We start from the raw sequence: 22,799 nt of genomic DNA, 5'->3' as shown, positions 1-22,799 counted from the left end.
GCTATGAACTCCCGATAAACATGACTGTGAGAACTGAGAATGAGCTTCTCCTTCCGAAGTGATTTAAATTGTGGAGGAGCTTATCGCCGTAAAACAGTTTCGAACTGAATTGAGAGAATTTGAGAATTTGAACTTGTATTGCTATTGCTGGAAAAAATATTCGATCTCCTCAAACTGACCCTCCCCCCCCCCCCCTTACATATTTATACCGACCAATTTATTACTAAATTAATGCGCCATTAATAGGACGCGATTTGCGCGGACTAATTAATCCTCTTGAATGCGGGAATCTTTGACCTGGACCGAGCTGCGAACTGACCAGCACGAAACATCTCTGCGCTCTCTTCCTTTCTCCGGGCCTGATGGGCCGATCACTAATTCGCTCTTGGCCCAGTAGACTAGCCCGGCCTAGGCCCTCTTGCCTATTGCCCGAGATGGCAGATCGTGGGTACAATAGTTGCCCCCCAAGTCTCCCGAGCTGAACAGTTCGGGGGACTTTTATCCTTCAAGCGATCAATTTCGGGAACTGAATATTCCCCATATCTCCACGATTTGATCGTGGTAATGATGAGATTTGCTTTCCCGAACAAGACTTGGGGCCCACTAGGTGGCGTGTTACGAGGACCAGCTGTTTGTTTCCCCATCCTCTTCCGAGGTGAACCTTCTTCAAGAGAGGGTCGCCGATCTGGAGGCCCAGGTAAAAGAGTATGCAAGGCTGGAGGCTGAGAATGCTAGCACCGTAGCGAAGGCCGAACAAATCCAAGCTCGGATGAAGAAGGCTGAAATAGAGGTGATCGACCTTGGGGTTGCCAACGAGGACCTCCGAGGCAAACTGAAGAAGGCAGAGGACCTTTACTTCGAAGCAACGGAAGATGCGAAAGCAGCCAAGAACAGGTTGCACGAGATCGAGCTTCGCAATCAGCTACTCGAAGCTGGCAACAGCTGCGAGATCGAGAGGGTGCGAAGGGAGGAGAGACAGGCAATGAGGCGAACTCTCCGTCCTCTGGTCGAGGAGGTGAAGGTCACCTTCGAAGAGAGGGAGAAGCTAGCCCCGCTTCAGAATCGGGCTGCCGAGATCAGGGCTAACCGGATGCTGGTCGAGGAGATCTCTAGGGGCGAGATCCAAGATATGGAGGCCGAGCTCGGACTCTTGAAAACTGACGAGGAGGAGGCCGATGAAAAGGTTTCAAAGGTAACTCCCCGTGAACTCGACCTTGCTGCATTCTCATCCCTCTTGGCGGATACGCCTGATCTCTTATGCAACGAGCACCCTCTTAGCGTCACAATCGACGAGTCCGGTACTAACCTCGGGCAACTCTCGAATCAGGGGATGGATGACTATCTGGCGACCACCAGGTCGGAGGGGGAACTTGTGGAGATGGGCTTGGCCCTCTCCGAAGCGGCGTCTGAACCTGTCCCTCCGAATCAATAGTTCCTATTCTGGGGTTGTTTTGGCATGAGTTGCCCCCCCTTTTTGTAGTATTTATTTTTAGATTTGGTCGTGGTGACCACTCCGTATGAACTATTTTCTTTTTGTGCCATTTTTTGTTTAATTTCCGCAATGCGAACTAAATTTCCAAAGCCTTTTGTTTGAAAAGATGGTTCGAGCAGAAATGAACGCGAAGTGAGAACTTCGGTTAAATAGTTCGAAAAAATGACATCCCAACTTTTATCGGTAAAGCTGAGTACGAAGTGAATACTTCGGTTTAGATAAGAATTTTGCGAAACTAAGCTTTGACTTTAAGCAAAGCGGGGGACGAAGCGAAGACTTCGGTTTAGTGTTTTCGCAACATTGAGCTTTAAAGTAAAGCTGAATACGAAGTAAGAACTTCGGTTTAAGATCGCGAAGTTGGACCTCGGCTTTAGATGCGAAGTCAGGCTTCGGCTAGATAAGAATTTTGCGAAACTAAGCTTTGATTTTAAAGCGGAATACGAAGCGAGAACTTCGGTTTAGAGTTTTTGCAACAATAAGCTTTTAAAGTAAAGCTGAGTACGAAGTGAGTACTTCGGTTTAGGTTTGCGAGGTTAAATCTCGGCTTTAAATGATAGATACGAAGTCAGACTTCGGTTTTTTGTTTTTTTTGTTTTTTTTTTTTTGTTTTTTTTTTTTTTTTTTGTTTTGGTATACCATTATTAACAAAAATGTTTAAGAAAACTTTAAGTTTTATTAATATGGATAGCTGGACCCGAAGTGGGCTGCCTACGTACCCTTATCGGGATCAAGCTGAGACACGCTTTTTGGCGGGCGGTTCGAACCGTGGTTTTCCTGCAGGCGGAGCGTTTTGTTTTTGTGCAGCGGCGAGTTTGTCTTCCTCCGCGACTATCCAGTTCGAAGCCCGGTGTAGTGCGTCCTGAATGGTTGGGAACCGATTTACGGACAGCTCTTCGCGGAAGCGAGATTCATGCCAGAGGCCGTTCTTGAGCGCGGCCAGGGCTGTGGAGTCCGAGAGTCCGGGAATCTTGACCTGGATCTCCTTGAACTTTGTTATGTAAGACCGGAGAGACTCTCCAGCCTTTTGGCTTAAGTTCCAAAGCTGAGCGTCCGTCACCGCAGTTTCGATTAGGCTAGAATACTGCTTGACGAACGAGGTCGACAGCTCGGTAAAGTTTGAAATGGAGCCAGCTGCTAAAGATGCGAACCAAAGCAGTACCGGTCCACTAAACGTTTCTGCGAACAGCTTGCAGTACCCAGCGTCTGCTTCGTGGGGCTCGAGGTCCACCCGGCTAGCTGTCAGCAAGAACGTCTTAAGATGATTGGTCGGATCTCCTTTTCCTTCGTAGCTCGAGAACTTAATTTTGCCTATATCTTTGATGCGAACTCGGGCTATTTGATCGGAAAAAGGAGTTCGCCTTGACTCCTCGATCACTCGAAAGATGTCTGACCCTCCAAGGTGTACGCGCGGTGGGAGGCTGAGAGGTCTGCTACAGACGTCGTAACTTCCTCCAGACGAGCGGAGATCTGACCCTCCAAGGTGTCGAATCGTTCAGTAAGAGCGGCGGAGGCGGCTTGCTGACGGTCGGACTTTTCGGACAAGTCCTGCAGGAGCTTCTGGATCACCTCCAAAGATGCCTGATTGGGAGAGCTGGTTGCCATAGTGGTGGTTGCGTGGAGTGTATTTGTGTAAGAAATCGGAACTAACGAGAGTCAGGCGATAACTACCCTCCTTCTAGCGCCAAATGTGAGAACTGAGAATGAGCTTCTCCTTCCGAAGTGATTTAAATTGTGGAGGAGCTTATCGCCGTAAAACAGTTCCGAACTGAATTGAGAGAATTTGAGAATTTGAACTTGTATTGCTATTGCTGGAAAAAATATTCGATCTCCTCAAACTGACCCCCCCCCCCTTACATATTTATACCGACCAATTTATTACTAAATTAATGCGCCATTAATAAGACGTTTTTTGCGCGGACTAATTAATCCTCTTGAATGCGGGAATCTTTGACCTGGACCGAGCTGCGAACTGACCAGCACGAAACATCTCCGCGCTCTCTTCCTTTCTCCGGGCCTGATGGGCCGATCACTAATTCGCTCTTGGCCCAGTAAACTAGCCCGGCCTAGGCCCTCTTGCCTATTGCCCGAGATGGCAGATCGTGGGTACAACAATGACCTTATAAACACCTTGTAAAGGCTTTTACAAGATTTTTTAAAGAGTTTTAAAAGGTTTTTTAAACAACTTGTAAACGCTTTTACAAGATTTTTAAAAGGTTTTAAAAGGTTTTTAAAAGGTTTTCAAATGGTTTTTAAAAAGATTTTTAAAAGGTTTTTAAACACCTTGTAAACGCTTTTACAATGTTTTTAAAAACCTTGTAAAAGTTTTTATAAGATTTTTAAAAGGGTTTTAAAAGATTTTTAAACACCTTGTAAATGCTTTTAAAAAGTTTTTAAAAGCGTTTACAAGGTGTTTAAAAACCTTTTAAAAGCATTTACATGGTTTTTAAAAGCGTTTACAATGTGTTTAAAAACCTTTTAAAAACCTTGTAAACGCTTTTAAAAGTTTTTTAAAAGTGTTTACAATGTTTTTAAAAGGTATAAATTTCAATATTTTTGGTGGGAAAAATTTTCGATTTTGGCGGGAAAATTTTTTGGCAGGAAAATATTTTCGATTTTGATGACTGTACATTCTTGCTGTCACAAAAAGGGTAATTTGGTCATTTTGTATATAAAGAGGGGTAGTTTTAAAAATGGTCAACATGAAGGGGTATTTTAAAAAAAAAAAAGTATGGAAAAAGGGGCATTTTTGAGAATGCCCCTTATTAAATCAAGATTTTGTTAAAGTTTAGTGTTATTAGTTTGTGATTTGTATAAAGTCATTTAAAATCTTAACAAATTTGGGTTATTGGATTCAGACTTTTATAAAGTCATTAAAAATTTTGTGTTATTCAATTGAAATAAAAGAATCTAGAATTGTTAATGAATTCAATTATTATGTTTATTGGTTCATGATTTTAGACACTTTCTTTATAAAATAAAGTCATGGAAAGTATCATAAAAATACAGATATTGTTTGGAGCATTTTACAAGATTTTAAAAAACTAATAAACAAAACTCTCTAGCAATCTTTAACAATCTTTCATTTATTCACTTTTAATCATTTTGGTGAATTCTTCAAAAATCTTTATAAATAAAAATTCAATATCAAAAGTAAATAAGTGAAAGATTGTTAAAGATCTCATTGTTAAAGTATTTAAAAGTCTATTCAAATCTAAAATCAATAACCCATAAAAATCTATTCAAATCTCAAACTAATGGTAGTGGGTACATACAAATGATGGTCTGTTTTGTTTTCTTCCTAAGCCCGATATTTTTATTTGGTTAAGTCCCAATTTGTCAATTTCCATTTCCGTTTGTCAACTAAAAAGGTAAGGTGACTTGATAGTTGGATACTGAATATAAGAGAACCACTGTGGTTCACCTCAAATTCTTAGTGGGTTTACATGAATTATAGAAAAATCACATTTACCGAGTTTCAACCGAAGTAATGACACGACGACACTAGCTAGTACAAAAGAATTGAGGATTAGATTTATGTATCTACTGGAATATAATGCGTAAAATCTTCTTAATATTATTTGACATGGACATATCTATTTCGCAGGTAAAGCTAGTAATTGTATTTTCTCATGATTTCTTTGAATTTATCAAAACAACTTAACAAATAAACAAACACAAATTCTCCCATTTTTGCTGTTTTTCTTTTTAGTGACATTCATACAAACACCGGCCTACCACATTCATATATTATTGATCAATACACCGAGAGAAAGAGGAAAAAAAACATAGGGAACAGTCAAATTAAGGGGAATACAAAACGTGTAATTTCTACATGAGACCAATCCCGTAAGGTTACTCTTCATGCACCAGGTGCTGCATCTTTCAGCGTACTATGGAAGTACCCACCAGCATAATCTTTGACATGAGCTGCCGTCTCATGGATTCGACTCCGAGCATAATCCACCTGATCCGACCCGATTGGATGCATGCCTTTGAAATATCGATACAACCACGACACAACAGCCCCCGTAGCAAAGAGGAATCCTGCAAGGGACAAGAATCCGGTGACGAGGAGGAACAAAGGGATCCAAATAGGGCTTGTGATAATGATGACTGGGAGAAAAGCAATGATTCCGAGGACAGAAGCGGTGACGGTGATCCCGGTGAGTAAAAGGAGGATTCCACCGGAGATGAAGAATGCGAGTAATCCGAAGAGCTGACCGGAGTAATTAGGAGACTGTGATTGTAGTAGCTGACGGAGAAGAGATGAGAGTGGATGGTTGGTGGTGGTGTTACTTCGTGGGACGGTGGTTGAGTTGTTGATGGGTCTCTGTTGGGTGTAGCTGCTAGGGTTTGTTCGATCAGCCATTCTCGGCTAGGAAGATAGATATGTGAGGTGCGAGAAAAGAGAAAGAGAGAAACAAATGGAGACAGCCTGTCTCAGACAGGTTCTGAAAGTGAAGGCGCATGCATGCAAACACGTGGAGTTTCTGTCTTGTTTTTACTAAATTTGTTCTTTATTAACACTTACTTGTTAGAAACTAATAACATATATCTTCTTGCCTGGTTTTTGTTTCTTTATTAATTCCAAATTGATTTTGGAGTATCTTTGTTTTTGGTTTTACAAACGTTAAAATAACTAGCGAGCTAGCGCACCATTATAAACTTTTTGGTCCATAAAAGTTTTTGAGGTCCCGATATAACCAAGTCAGTGTAGCTCATAGGTTCGAATTAATTTAGGGTCTAGTCTAGTAGCATTATAATTTGTAAATGTCCTTTAAACCGGTTAAACCTCGTTTGGATTATCAATCCTATAAATATGTTGATATTTTGTGTTTATTTTTTTTTTCTACGTAAGAGTATATAAACTGTTTTGATTATCCCCAACCCTTTTTCCATAAAATTTTAATTTTATCTGATTGTTGTGTAGTCAACATTATGATGATGATGAAGATTCCTCATGTGGACAACTTTTGAAATTATAAAGAAAACCTCTCTTTACTTTACAGAATTCCAAGTGACTATACTGTCCATTGAAGCCACTTGATCAAAATCGCACAATGAAATCTCATGTATGTATTAATCTGACTTTTAAAGTTTGGTTTGGCGCTTATGATCAACAAGTTGGAATCTTAACTTTTTCTTGGTTGCCTCGTATTTTTTATATTTACAAAATTATTCCATTTTTTTTCTTTTTTTGTCAAACAGCTTGATTTTCATTCATACGAAGAAGCAACAAGCACAAAGGAAGGGAGCAAGATCCCCAAATTTACAACAATATAAAAAACAGCATTCCCCAATGCCACAAAATAAAAGATAAGTTTCATCGATTGCAATTCCAAGAGAGCTATGAACCAAAGGCTTGAGAGCCCAATGGTACCTGTGAGATCATGGTGAACCGAAAGGTCATCTTCGAAAGCTTGAAAAGACGAGAGGTTGGTCATTGTCATAAGACATATTGACGTTGAGAAAGGAATCGATGCCTTGGTTAACAATGGAGCGAGATGCACTATCCAAAGTAGCAAGGCAGCAAGGATCCGGGTGACTATGATGTTGTAGTCGCTGAAGGATTGTTTTGAATCCCAAAGCATAAAGATTGGATCACTTTGATAAACTGCAATATAAGCTTTTCGGTATGGGATCCGGTGAGAAGGAGTGGGTAAATAACGATGCTTGACATCATTAGATGGGCAGCTTGAGAGGTAATCGTCATCGAACATATCAAGTTCAAGACCTTGGTTACCACTTTGGCTATACCAGTTTGAAATACATAGACCATAATTCTGCAGGTTGAAATACATATACTGCAAGTCCCTAACATCAACTAGTTCCAGGGTTCTTTCATCATATATGAATAACCAGAGATGCATCGGTGATACCTTTCTCTCATGGAGTCTTCGGCCATAGAGATGAGGAGATCGAAACAGAGCGTGACTTTGGCAGGACATAGACAATGAGATTTGTGTTGCATATAGCATCTCCCGTGCGTGAAAGATCACTGGGAACAAATAGTGGCTATGAAGAGAATCTTTTTTGGAAACTAGGTCCACTGGGGAAAATTATAGTTTCTCTATCAATTGCCAAGGTGATGTAGGGTTGTGGCGGCTGCCGGAGTTTTGTAGAGAGTTTTGTCGAGTAGAGCACATCTCTGGTGAAAGAGCAGCCATCGAGAGTGGACAAAAGTCGGAGGTAGGGAACAGAGGAGATCGAAAAGGGTTAAACAAAAAAGAAAATTGGGGAAAATATAGCAAAAGTTATTACTAAGAGAAGTAAATCGGAGACAAGCAGAATTAGAGGCGGTGAAATCCCGACGCCGACAAGCAGTAGCAACGCCGGCGTCGGAAGGGTTGGCTATAGGAAGCTTCTCGATAATTGTGTCTGAGAGAGAAACAGAGAGAGATACTAGACCAGTTATTCCATCTCTTTATGTACACCAAAGAATCTCTAATTTTTTTTATATTCAGCAAACTATTTCAGATTTTTATTTATTTATCAAATTACCCCATATCTTTGGAATTTTTCCATATTACCCTAAAACCTTTGATATTTATTATTTACCAAATTACTCCTAATCTTTACATATTTACCAAATTACTCTAAATATTTTGGTATTAACAAATTTACCTGTATCTTTTGGTATTTACAAAAATATCCTAGTATGGTGCACAGTAGTCCTAGTATTTAATACCAATGTAAATATTTTGGAAACAATTGCACACTCATAGTCTTTTTTTTTTTTTCTTTTCTTGGGTGTAATTTTTTCTATAAACAAAGAAAATAGAGCAAAAAACAGTCTGATACAAACTAAAAACCAAAGGGACATATAGGAAAAACAACAGCAGAGTGTCTCAAACACACTCTACATTGTTGGTTGCACACAAGACAACAAATAAAAAGGTAAACCGATAAATCAAAACTGTAATGAATTTGGAGATCATTTTTTGGGTTGTAACATAGTTTTGATATGTTTGACAGTTCCTAGAGATGTCTAAAAGGCTTGAGACAAGATGTTGTCAGGGACAGGAGGTGTAGAGCCGAACAGAGTAGCACCAAGAGACTGAGTTCCAGAAAGCTGACTATTGAAACCTGCGATAACAGAAGCTGGACCTTGTCCATTGTTCTTTTGGAAATGGACAAGTCCTTTAGGGAAAGCAAAGACATCTCCTTTCTTAAGAGATTGTGAGATGAGCTTATTGGTCATTGTGAGAAACCCAACGTCAAGAGTTCTTTCAAGAACAAAGATGATTTCAGTGGCATGTGGGTGCGTGTGAGGTCGGTTTAAGCCTCCTGGTGCGTAGTCAATACTTGAGAGAGAGAGACACCGAGTGTGTTGAGTCCTGGGATTGTCATTACGTTAGCTCCTGTGACTAAGGAACCAAATGTGTTGTTTGTGAGACCTGACATGGCTAAGCCTTGTGAGAAAAAATTGAAGGATGTGACTGAAGCTGAGTCTTTGCAAGGGAAACCATTGAATTTAACTTTGGAGGAGATGTTAGTGACGCAAAGGACTTGGAGCATGTCGGGATCTGCAGAGGCTGAGATAAAGAAGAAGACAGTGAGACCGATGAGGAAGAGGAGAGATGGAGCACTTGGTGAAGCCATCGTTGATTTGGTTTGACTTGTTGATGGTCAGACTATATAGTTTGTTGTTATGCCTTATAAAAGGGTGGATTTGAAGAAGAGATTGACTTATAAAAGCAAGGAACATGCCTGCTTTTGTGTTACAGTAAATCCAGAGTTGCACGTGTAGGGCTGCGATAAGAAGCAGAGAAGGAGCATGTGCTATATAACAGCTGGAGAAGTGACGGTTAAAGGATGTCAACGTCACATAAACGAATAAGAGGGCGTTATCGGTGTTTATCAGATGTGTGTCGGGTTTGTTAGCCGACGTTAACACTCTATAAGAACACATGTTAGCTCATCATTTGTTTTCATGCAAAGTTATCCTAAATTGTAAACTCTAGAAACTTCCTCTTTTCCTCATCGTTTTTGTGGGAGAATCTCTGCTGAAGACTCTTGCAAGGTGAGAAGATGAACCTGCCTTTTCTTTGACGTTGATTCATTTTATTGGCTACAAGTTATTCAGTCTTTTATCACTCTGTTTCTTCTATTTTTCCTCTGTTCTTTGTGGTTATTGATTTACGTTAACATTGGTATCAGAGCTAAGCGTATCCTTGGAAACAATGGTGGAAACACGATCACAGTTGACCAAGCATGACAACGATCACAGTTGACCAAGCATGACAACGATGTTGACAACGACTAGGCGGCTCAACAGTGTTATCAAAAATTGATTTGAAAGCTGGCTATCATCTAAGTACGGATGGCAACTGAGGATGTGCACAAGACGGCTTTCAAAACTCATAGCGGACACTTCGAGTACCTGGTCATGCCATTTGGCTTAATGAATGCCCCAACAACGTTTTAGGAGTTAATGAACGCAGTCTTTAAGAGCTTCTTACGCAAGTTTGTGCTCATATTCTTTGATGATATATTGGTTTACAGCTTGTCATTGAAGGATTATGTGGCTCATTTGGAGCAGGTGTTTCAGACCATGAGAGACAATAAGCTATTTGCTAAGGAAAGCAAATGTGACTTTGCCTCATCTAAAGAGTATTTAGGCCACTAAACAGTAGCAGGAGAGGTTTCTACGGATCCAAATAAGATTAAGGCTGTAGTAGAGTGGCATGTTCCTTCTAATTTGAAGCAACTACGCGGGTATCTGGGATCAGTTGGCTATTATCGACGCTTTGTCAAGAATTTTGGTGCTATCGCTTGAAACGATCCGATCCGTTTTTTTTAAATAATAATAATAATAAATAATAATAATAATAATAATAATAATAATAATAATAATAATAATAATAATAATAATAATAATAATAATAATAATAATAATAATAATAATAGTAATAATAATAATAATAATAATAATAATAATAATAATAATAATAATAATAATAATAATCTAAGCTAGTGGTCCCATACCCACTAGCCCTAACCACACACAACGAACAGCGGAAATAAGAATATCAATAAATAACCAACAACCAATATCATATAACAGTATTAATTCCAAAACCATAAACTAATATTCCAAACAACATGAATCATGGAACCAGCAACCTAAACCACATTCTAATGACTCAACTCTAGCAACCTAGCAAGCTAGACAACATCCAATCGAATCCCTAGAACATCCTCCTCTTCATTGCCTTGATTCCACGATCACTTTGTCTTTACCTACACCACAAACACAAATTGAGATGCATGAGTATTTTATAAACACTCAGTGAGGTAATCCTCCCATCTACTGGGCTATACACAAAAGCAACAGTAATTCTAATGTTTCAAACAATCAACAAACAAAGCATACAAACCAGGAAAATAAACATCAACTCGCTGGAAGGGAGGTGTCAACCGACACTAGCCAAGTGTCGATCGACACTGGCTCTTAGTGTCGACCGACACTACCCCACAGTGTCGATCAATGCCGCTTCACTGGTGTCGACCGAAACCAATTGGTGTCGATCGACACTCCCTCTGCAACCGCGAAGCCGAGAGCCGAATCTCGCTCCCAAACTCCACCAAATCGTCCAATACTCGAGACCCAAGCCAGGACTTCCCAAGACTTTCAGGGCAGATGCTGCAAACTATACATCCGTAGGAACCTGTAGCAATCAATCCCAGCAAGAAAAACACACAAACACAGCAACAAACAAGCAAGAACAAGGAATCTCATGCTTAGATCAGCCATGGTCATGCACTCACCTCTCTGCAGGAAGTTCTAACAAACAATGACGAATCCACACTTCCAGCAAGCTTTCCGTGTAGGGCTGAGATAAGAAACAGAGAAGGAGCACGTGATATATAACAGTTGGAGAGTGACGGTTTAAGGATGTCAACGTCACGAAAAAAAATAAGAGGGCGTTAACGGTGTTTATGGAGTGTGTGTCGGGTTTGTTAGTCGACGTTAACACTCTATAAGAGCATATGTTAGCTCATCATTTGTTTTAATGCAAAGTTATCCTAAATTGTAAACTCTAGAAACTTCTTCTTTTCCTCATCGCTTTTGTGGGAGAATTTCTGCTGGAAACTCTTGCAAGATGAGAAAATAAACCTGCATTTTTTTTAACGTTGATTCATTTTATCGGCTACAAATTATTCAGTTTTTTATCACTCTATTTTCTCTGTTTTTCCTCTATTCTTTGTAGTTATTGATTTACGTTAACATTTTGTTTCTCATTTACTCTAATCAAATAAAACATCAAATGTCAACGAAAACTAAGTACATGCATAGGTCATGAGGAGGTGTCATCGGAAAATATAGCTACACCAAATTATCAATAATAAACAACATAGTTATCCAATTAATTAATACTAGAATAAAGAGATTGAATAGAGTACATTATCCGATTATACAGTATAAAGACAATTATCCAAATTAATTATAGTTAACAAATATATTCATTTGAAAATTCAATAATGTTAAGTTTAATTAAAATAAATCCAAAATAATTTATCTACAAATAAAATATGAATATTATTTGATTATCTATCATAACAGAACTATTAAATCAATTTAAGTTACATCAAATAACATATGTTAACTTTGATAACTATATATTTATGAAACAAAACTTATATTTTTAATTTTCTGTAAATTTTTTTTGTAAACTATAATAAATTAAGTAAAAATTAATTTTTTCATTGAAAACTGATTAACATATGCATAAAACCATCTAAAACCGCCTAATTTTCTATATATAAGACCGTACAAAAAAACTCGTCTAATTCTAAACCTTAAAAGTAATCGGCAAGATCTATATTTTTAACATTAAACTTAAATTAAAATATATATATTTACACAATACAAAATATGTTATAAAATATTATCTTAAAGTCAATCTGCTTAAAGTAAGCCTAATTTAGAAACAAAGCATATATCTATATTAATATTCTTAAAATACATTTGGTGTTCTACCCTTTAAGTTATACTTATTTACAAAGTTAATCACTAAAAAATTGCACAAAAAATAATAAATAAAATATCAAAAATCAATTTAATACAACTATATATAATAATGTCCTACAAATAAGGTAAAATCATTTATAAGATTCGACAATAACAATATGGTTTCAAAGGAAACGATTAAAAACTCTATTTGAAAATTAATATGCTTTTTATAAATAACTAGTATTGTGATTATTAATCTTTTTGTTTTGTTTTTTGTAAAATCAAAATCTAATGTCCTAACCAAATTTTGAAAATATTGTTGAGCCTCTAAGTTGCTTTGTATAAATCCAACTATCATAGTTAATCATACTCTTTGAAGATTAGAAAAAAACAAAAAATACAACAACAAAAGAAGACAATGAACCTGAAATAAAGATCAATAAATCTAAAATATAGAAAAGTCAAAAAAAACTTGAATCGGTTAAAATTATTTTTTTAAATACAATTTTAAGTTGATGTATATGAGAAAGATTAGAAAAAAAATAATAATGGAAATGTGGAGAAAGCAAAAGAACAAAATATGGATTTGAGTCTAACGTTAATTGGATTTTTGTCGAGGATTGTGAAACCGTTTAAGAAATCTTTAGATGGTTCCAAACTTCCCAAGATCATGGTATAAATTATGCAAAAAAGAAATCAGCATCAAAGCGTCTTAAAAATGAGGTAAAATTATTTATAAATTCGACAATACAATATTGTTTCAAAGAAAACGATTAAAAACTTAATTTGAAAATTAATATGCTTGTTATAAATAATGTAACGATGCTTACGTTTTCCAATTGTAATTAGACTATTCGAAAATCAAAGATCTTCTTATTTCCCAAAAAAAATATATTTCAAACTTATTTACAAAATTTCCTAAACTTGCTCATCAAAAATTTTACGAATCTTAAATGAAAAAATATGTGATCTAAATGAAAAAAAATATGTGTACGGTAAAAAAAACCCTACCATCTTACTTAAACACTATAAATACTCTTCGTTTTATATCACCTAAAATCACTAAATTATTTTCGAAAGCAAATACACTTTAACCTACTCTAATAGCTATGACTGCTTCATTTTCTTACCTAAAAAAGCATTCAAATTTGGAAGGTTTACTCTTATGGAATATCTAAGAAACCATCAACCGAGTCGTTTATAAATTATCCATCCTCATTAATCTTCTTTTCATAAATTCATTACTATCATCCACATTGACTCTCATTTGTCTCCCTTACTAATTAGTTTTTTTTCTTCTAATTGAAGGTACATGCTTTACTGGACAATTTTGTTGATTTTTAAATTTACAATTTGATTTCAATCAGATCCTACCAACAATACATTGTATAGTGTTAATTCTCTAGAAACAGGTTCATGAACCTTTTTGTTCACCCCTTCTCTTCTCAGCCAATCAGAATCTTCTATCTAATATTTCAATTATAAAAAAAATTAAAATTCAAATCAAAAACAAAACAAAATTAAGGAAACAAATTATGTATACTTTTAATTAAAAAGTTTTAAATATTGGCTTGGTTTAGATTTTTAAAATTAGAACAAAATGATGTGTCGGTTTGGGTTCACAAATGAGATGGTTAGGGTTTAGATTTTATAATTAGAATGAAATTATATGTCGGTTTGGGTTCACAAATGAGATGGTTAGGATTTAGATTTTATAATTAGAACGAAATTATTATGTCGGTTTGGGTTCACAAATGAGATGGTTAGGGTTTAGATTTTACAAGTAGAACAAAATTATATGTCGGTTTGGGTTCACAAATGACATGGTTAGGATTTAGATTTTACAAATAGAACGAAATTATATGTTGGTTTGGGTTCACAAATGAGATGGTTAGGGTTTATATTTTACAAGTAGAATGAAATTTTATGTCGGTTTGGGTTCACAAATGAGATCGTTAAGGTTTAGATTTTACAATTAGAATGAAATTTTATGTCGGTTTGGGTTTACAAATGAGATGGTTAGGGTTTAGATTTTACAATTAGAATGAAATTATATATCCGTTTGGATTTATTAAAGAGCGGTTTAAGTTTTTTATTTTATAATAATATATACAGATTTTATTTCCTTATTTTATAAGAGAGTGAATGAAGAGGTTGAACCCAAGTATTGTTTATTTTTTAAAACTATATATACTAAAGTTTATAAAACAACCACAAATTAACAAACAAATACAATACATATTAAATTTTATAAAACAACCACAAATTAACAAACAAATACAACATATATATCTTATTATATAAAGCTTGATGTCAAAGTTAGTCATTAATGAGATCGTGACAAGTGTCAATTGTATCGATAAGATGTCGACACGTGTCTGAATTACTGCTTCACATGATCATGATATTTGTCAAATTAAAGATCTTAGATTTTTACACATATCTAAGTTATTCGCTAGAAAACAAAAGTTAAAAAAAATATTTACCAAACTAAAAAAACTAAACCAAAAGCAAAAAGAAAATATTTACCTATAAATAGAACATATGTCTTATTATATAAAAATGTATATTAAGTGGTATCCCATATCAAATCAAAACTTTAATTACTCTAGAAATGGTATCCCATATCGAACAAAACCTTAAGTACTCTAGAAAATCATGAACATCAAAGAGAAAACGGGGTATCATGAGTGATGATCAGATTGCTATGATCGAATAGACATTTGCAGTCTTGCAGATGAACCTCATAGAAAGCTGAATTTAATTATACTTCATATAGGGTAGACAAACTAAATCAATGTGTAAATTTAATATTTTTATAATGCTACACATATATCTTCGACTACTTCCATCTATATGACTATTTTCACATCTATGAATAATATACATCGTATTATTTTAAAATTTTCATTGATTTTTATTGTCTAACATAGTTTACCAAAATACAGGGTTCCCAAATTACAACTTCGCAACTTAGACGATGGTAAGAAATTTATTCTATTTGTCTTATACAATTTTAGATGACGAATCTAAGTACTATCAATATTTGGTTATTCCTTCTTTTTAATATTTTAATTTAATTATGTTGTAGTATTTTTATATTTTAGTTATATTATTTAGTTAAATTTGACTTTCTTATTAGAAATTCGTGACTATATCATTTTGAGTTTCTTTTTTTATTTTTCAGTTAAAGATATGTAAGATCAATATTTATTTATTCCTTTCAAAATAAATTTTTTAAATTTCTTAAGTTGTAGTATTTTCAGATTTATTTATTTTAGTTTATATTATATATATATATAAATTATCTAAGAATCTTTTATCATCGTGGTTATAACTTTTTATTTTTTCAACTGTCTTTTGATTTCACAAATTTTATTGGGTTGGTCATAAACTCAATGCAATCATATAGATATTTTTTCCTCAGTTTTTCATCCAAAATATTTTTTGTATAAACAATTTTAGTGGTTAAACAAATTGTCACTACAAATATTAGTGGTGAAAAGAAACTACGTCAAAGTGAAAGTAAAGAGACAAAAATTAGTTTAATTTGTTCACATATATATATTATAAATGGTAATTAAAAGAATATTTTAACAATAAAAATTTTTAGGGTGTAAAAACACATTATTAATACTAGTAAAATATAGAGTAAAATTGTATATGGATGCTAATAAGAGAACGCTATAACGAGTTTGATTGCATATAAAACATTTTGTGAATAAGTTGTTGAATGTTTTTGAAATTTAAGAATAATAATATTCATAATGGTTAATGTTTGAAAAATATTTTGGTTGTCAATAATTTAGCTTTAGGTTATTGTAAGAATAGTAGGAATAATTTTAAAATATAAAAATATAAAATAGTATATTAAAGTAAAAACTTCTCTCTAATTAAAAATATTTATTTATTTATTTTGGGAAAATATATTTCATTTAAGAAAAAAGTATTTCTATATTTTTTAAAAAATTTAATTTTATTAAATAATTTTAAAACCTGCACGATGTGTAGATCTTAATCTAGTATATATATATATATACTAGGGGATAACCCGTGCTACAGCACGGGATTAAATTTTTTTAACCTTTTTCTTATCTGAGTTATGTAATCTATCTTATTATCGAAGTTAAAATAAAAACGTAATCGGTAATAAACTAATTCAGTCGCTTTATATAATCTCATACTTTGCATAATATAGCTGCTTACAAAATCAGACAGACAAAGAGTATATTGAATAGTAGATATGTTAGAGGGTATATATTGGACAATATCGGATAGTAGGTTCGTAATGGATTACGCAGAAAGCAATATCGGACTATAGTTTTGTTGGTTTGTGTTTTAAGATTCTAAACAATAATAATAATTTGTGTTTATGAATGTTTAATATCCAAAGTAAACAATAATAAAATAAAATAAAAATAATAGTAAGAGTAGAAATGACTCATATAGTCATGAAAGTACCATATTCCGTCATTAACCCATTCAACCATGTGTTGTATTTTCTCTGTAGGGCAAATTAGAATAAATATAGAGTTAGTAACATATATATTAATAAAACGAAATTATAATATACCTAGAATTTAGGGAGTAAGTACCATTCCATTTTCTAGTGAAGATTTTGGAAAACTTCTTTAAAAACAACATTGGTGGTCTTTGTTTGAGGTTTTCCCTCAGCATCTGTTATCAACATCTTCAATCCAGACTTTGATTTAACTCTTGACATTGCTACATATAACTGACCATGGGAGAAAACGGGTCTAGGCAAGTATATACCAACATTTTCCAGAGATTGACCTTGACTCTTATTGATAGTCATTGCAAAAGCAACTGACACTGGGAACTGTCTTCGGCGCATTTTGAAAGGCAACCTAGTATCTGATGGTGATATCAACATCCTAGGGATGAGAACTATCTTACCAACTCGCGTACCAGTTAAAATCCGAGCTTGCAAAACATGGTCCGCCATTTGGGTGATCTGCAGTCTTGTACCATTCATTAAACCACCATGCGGATCAATATTTCTCATTAACATAATCGGACAACCTATTTTCAAACGAAGCCTATGATAAGGTATACCCGAAACCTTAATGGTATTTAGAAAATCTGGTGAGTAAACTTTATTTTTCAGAGCACGTTTATCTTGAGGGTCAATTGAATCAGAACTTAGATAAATTCTTTCTTCAGCTGTAAAAATAAGAAAAAAAAAATCTAAATAAAATAATATGATGAATTAAGTGTGTATGATTACTAAAAATAACTAAAGGACGAATAAATATGAACTAACCGTTTAGACTTGATAACATGACATCATTGATAGAATTGACATCTTCATTCGTAGGGCAAAGAATAGCTCGTTCTTGGAAAAATTTAGGATCTTTTTGAGTGGCAAAGTTCTTTCCGTAAACAGCTTCAATGATTGACTCTAACGGAGAGGAACCCTCTGGAATAAGTAACTCTTGTGGGATATCTATTTCACACACACCATCATTAGGCTCATTAATTTTTCCTTCTCCAACTGCGAGTATCCATTTAGAAAACTCTTCTATCTCGCTGGCCTCTTGTTTACCAATGTCTTGAAGCAACCTCATATTCTTTGTCAATCTTAAAACTTTGCACTGATTCCATAAGTATGAAGAGTTTAATGATGCATTGACAATCGCTTCCCTTCCTGCGCCAACAATAACGGGAAGAATTTGTCTGAAATCACCTCCAAAAAGGACAACTTTTCCTCCGAACAATTTGTCTTCTTTACTCCTCATAATATCTTTCAAGCTTCTGTCTAATGTCTCAAAGCAGTATTTACTCATCATTGGAGCTTCATCCCATATGATTAACTTTGCTTCTTTAACCAACGCACCAAGTTCTGAGCTCCTTGACATGTTGCAAGTAGAAGTTTCATTTGGATTTAAAGGAAGGGCAAACCTAGAGTGAGCTGTTCTTCCTCCTTCCAGTAGTAGAGAGGCAATACCGCTAGATGCCGAATTGAGAACAATATGACCGTTTGATCTTATTGCAGCAGACAATACTTTCCACAAAAATGTTTTCCCTGTTCCTCCAAATCCATATAAAAAAAATACACCACCTTTGTCATTGATTACAGCTTCCATTATCTCATCATAGATCTTCTTCTGTTCTTCTGTTAGCATCTTTTTCCAACCATCATGTTTCTTTGCTAAATCCTCACGGTTGTAGTTGAGTTCATCCAGTATCAACTGATTAGGCAATGTTACATCTTCAAGAGATATGTGTGGCATAAGCTTGTATTTTTGCAATGAACATCCATTTCTTTTCATTAGCTTCTGTAACTCTCTTAGTAGCAATTTCTTTTTTTCCGTGTCTGACAAACAAAAGTCTAACGAAAACAATATTTACTCATATGGTTAGAGAAATGAAAATAAGCTATCATATATTTAATAAATAATATATAGTCAAATTATTGGTGGATATAGAAGTAAAAATATACCTGGACGTTGTCTCCTCTGTTTTTCTTTTCTCTCAATATCTTCTGAAAGGATTTTCCATGTTTCTTCCCATACAGTTTTAGGAGAAGTTAAACTTTCAGATATAAGCATTATCACAAAAAGTCTACGACAAAACTTTGATGAACACCAAAAATTAGCTTCCTTTATGCCTTCAATATACTCTTTGTCATCATCTAGCAAACCTAGAGCGAAGCATGCCTCTTTATAGGTTTTATAAAGAACACCTTTGACAGTTTTAATGTCGTTGAAACTGGTAGGACCTTTTTTGCTGTTTATGAGAATTCGAAGATGGTATGAATCTTCTAAATTATGTGGCACATAATTGATTCGCCCAATAGAGAAATCAGTTCTACCTCTCGGACGAAACTCTTTCTCCTTTTTATCATAGATGTATTTATTTGGAATCTGTTCATATGTAAACTTTCTTGCTTCCTCATCCCTTAGACACAACTCAAACCAAGCGGTAAACATCGTGTGATCAAGAGTTGGGCGATTTAATACGGTAGTTGGCTTGTCGCCATCTTTGTAGAAAACAGGTTGCTTTCCTTCCTCATGAAATGTAAGTTTGACAACAGGTGTTGTTCTATAGTGTATAGGATACTGATTCGTCCTCCAGAAAGCTTCACATGCGGAAACATATCTGCAAAATGGAAAAATTTCATATCATTCAATTCATTTGACGGGGTATCATCTTATAGAACTATTTAAACATGTTTTAGATAGATAAACCTGCAGTCAAAGAAATCTTGAACATCATCCTTTTTTTTGGATGAGTTAATATTGACACCGTCGGAGGTATACTCTGTTTCATCCTCTTCTTGACCTGCCTCAACAGATACAGTAACACGATCTTGACCTTTGTGCACATACTTAAATAAGTACTTGACCGATCCAGTTTGGTTACACCATTCCACGTTAATGTGAGCTCGGTACTTTAGAGAAAGTTTTCTGTTGTATGGGACGACATATGTATTGTCGCACTTGAAACCATTCTTCTCTATAAAACGACCATCATCCCTCCTCCTATAAATTGGATATCCATCTCTGTCTAAGTTTGTTGTATCAACAAACTCCTTAGGATAGAACTTTGAACATTTTCCTCCAACCATACACGGAGAGTTCATATTCGCACTTCCACAGGGACCATGAATCATACATTCTTTGACAACTTCGTAGAGTTCTGGATCTTCATCTTTATCTGGAATTTCAGCAGAAATTATCTTGTCAATATGATCGGCTGTTGGGAACTTATGTTTTTTATCCATCCAAACAATAATATGAGCATGAGGAAGACCTCTTTTCTGAAACTCAATCTGATAAATAGCTGCAAAACAGATTATGTTTATAAATTTAATCATTTTCAATTAAAAATGATTTAATATTTTAAAATTCAAGATTTTAGTGGAAGAGATTTACCTGAAACTGTTTTCCCCAATATATGTTTCTTAGTTAAATCATCCATAAACTTCTCTAGTTTCAGCTTAAAAATTCTGCAAATGATGTCCGGTCGATCATCAGCTTTCAAATTCCTCTGATTGACGAATCTTGTGATTTCTGGCCACTTAGCATTGCAAGTGAAGGTTATAAAAAGGTCTGGGAAACCGAAATGTTTACATGTAGCCATAGCATCCAAATAATTTTGCCTCATATAACTTGGTCCACCGGTGAAAGAAGGTGGAATAACAACTCTGTTACCACGATTTGTGAGATCATCTTCTCCTTCATCCGCTGCGAGCTGAATCTCCTCTATGTTTGAACTCCTTAATTTCTTCTGGTTTTTTTTTAGGTACCGGAGACGATTAGACTCAATCATAGTATACGTATCAACCAAGAACTGCTGAAATAAACGCTTAGACCGGAATAATATATGTTTCTCATCTTTCCTCTCGTGTAGCCTATACGCGTACCACTGCCTCATACTTATATCCTTTCGCTTCTTCTTCTTTGATCCTTTTTTAACCCTCTTTTTCAAACCCAATGTGTATCCATCTTCACCGAGTGGAAATAAAAGAGGATATTGCAAAGCAAGATAAGATATATGACACTCATGAATCCTTTTCAACTTACCAGATTGCATTTCAACCACTATATCACGCTTATTCATTTCGGTATGGAAATCTCCAGGTATCAATGCAGCAACTTCAGAAGCAGTAGGCAAATTATATTTGGTGCCATCTTTCTCACGTGTAGAGACGATTCGCATATGGAAATTTGCTTTTTCTTTTTCCAAAGCAAACCTATCTCTTGCATAACGAAAATGATGTACGTAAGGATTTATTTCATTCAACATCTTCTGCAGTTTTTCAACAATTTCCTTTTTGAACTTTCTCTTTTCAGATGGATTCTCATCATCTTTACCTTTACTGAAAATAGAGTTAGTATTAGAAAGGATCAAATACAGTAAATTAATTAAAAGAAAAACTATATTACCAATAATATTTTGGATATAGAATTACCTCATTATATTCATTCGGTTTGCTACTTCATTTTCAGTATCAACAATATATAACTGTTGAAACTTTGGATAGTCGCCAGGTTTTGGTTTCAAAGAACCCATTAGATGATAATTTTCGCCTTGCAGAGCAAACATAGAAGGACCTCGACCTTTCTTTACTGAACGATCAACTTTACCTCCTATAGAGGTAAATGAGAATATCATGTTATAAGCTCTGATATTTTCTCGGAAATGTTTGGCTAAGTCATCATCAGATGTTAATAACCACAAAAGCAAAGCTGGAGATTCTTTAAACGTAGGTAGTTGAATTTGTCCATGCATGCAGCATCCACTGTATATTGGTGTTTTTGTATTCTTCCTCCGATTTAATCTTTCACCATACCAGAAAATAGCACCACAATCCTTACATGTGTGGACAGGATCACCGTCATCTTCATAAGCTGAATTTATAAAAAAACAGTTTATTAATTATGTTTGAAAATCAGTATCCGATATATATATAGAAAAAAAAGAAAATTCTGATAACTATACCGTCTTTTGTGTTTTTCGTCTTCTGTTTCTCCTTCAAATTGATATTGTCCTTCACAGTTGAATTAGGTTTACCAAACACCTTTTGAATAGCCTCATCAAAAAGGTTTAGGAAATCATAACGACATTTAGCCTCTTTATGTTTATCTTCAATGGTTTGTGTAATCGGCTCTGAATCAGAGTCAGACTCAATAGCATCAGATGGGTCATGAGGTTCATCTTCTTGACTACTACAATCAAAGACTTGTTGTTCATATTCAGCTTCTGAATCATCTGTTATACAACATTAATTAGATATATATAATGAATTCAATAAATATTGAGTGAAAATTAGTAGAGACAATCCTGTACTATACCACTTTCAAAATCCTCAAGTTCCGAGTTCTCTTCTTGATCAGATGTGTTGTCTAAATCTCTGAATTTACTGATGGTATTGTTATCCTCAGAAGGATAAGTTGAAGAAACACATACTTTGCCTGCTTTTAAAAATAGGGGTTAGTAAAATAAACCCTTTTTCAAGATTTTGAGTAGAATAGATTACTATAATCACCCTAAATAATTTGTAAAAAAATTGTTTACCGAATCTAGTTTGTTGTTTTTTACTGATGTCGTGGCTTGGATCTATGATACTTGGTAGCAACGAATGAGTTGTATTTTGAGTATAGACATCCAAGGTAACTCCTTTATTCATATTGCCTGCTTGATTAGTATTTACAGAATCTCTGCTTGGAGTGTCAATGATTTCAGAGAAATTTGATCCATTTCCTGTATATATATTTTGCATAGGATAAGAATGTGTATTAGAACTAAATTATAAAGTATTCAGTGAATAACAAAAATATTATATGATTATACGTAAATATAACCTTTTGAATATGGACTAAT

At 34.9% G+C, this 22,799-nt stretch overlaps 2 protein-coding genes and 2 pseudogenes across 3 annotated transcripts; all 4 read right to left on the bottom strand.

Annotated features, from left to right (window-relative positions):
* Positions 1-5,157: 5,157 nt before the first annotated feature.
* LOC104758196 (oleosin G pseudogene) lies at positions 5,158-6,092 on the bottom strand (annotated as a pseudogene). The gene has a single exon (XR_015586149.1). The product of XR_015586149.1 is annotated as an oleosin G pseudogene (transcript).
* A 616-nt stretch (positions 6,093-6,708) lies between these two features.
* Positions 6,709-7,362, bottom strand: LOC147924703 (uncharacterized). Its single transcript, XM_087496903.1, has one exon. The coding sequence runs from the start codon at positions 7,360-7,362 to the stop codon at positions 6,709-6,711; it is 654 nt and encodes a 217-aa protein (XP_087353029.1).
* A 1,064-nt stretch (positions 7,363-8,426) lies between these two features.
* Positions 8,427-9,125, bottom strand: LOC104759850 (germin-like protein subfamily 2 member 1 pseudogene; annotated as a pseudogene).
* A 7,930-nt stretch (positions 9,126-17,055) lies between these two features.
* Positions 17,056-22,605, bottom strand: LOC147924702 (uncharacterized). Its single transcript, XM_087496902.1, has 10 exons — positions 22,494-22,605; positions 22,271-22,390; positions 21,918-22,187; positions 21,388-21,826; positions 20,348-21,294; positions 19,661-20,255; positions 18,919-19,571; positions 18,529-18,756; positions 17,734-18,393; positions 17,056-17,633 (listed from the first exon to the last, which is right to left on the bottom strand). The coding sequence occupies exons 1-10, from the start codon at positions 22,603-22,605 to the stop codon at positions 17,056-17,058; spliced, it is 4,602 nt and encodes a 1,533-aa protein (XP_087353028.1).
* Positions 22,606-22,799: the final 194 nt, after the last annotated feature.

This window comes from Camelina sativa, chromosome 17, assembly GCF_030686135.1.
Source record: "Camelina sativa cultivar CO46 ecotype springtype chromosome 17, ASM3068613v1".
NCBI lineage: Eukaryota > Viridiplantae > Streptophyta > Magnoliopsida > Brassicales > Brassicaceae > Camelina > Camelina sativa.
Note: the sequence above shows the minus strand (reverse complement) of the source record. Positions and strands in the feature narration are given on the sequence as shown.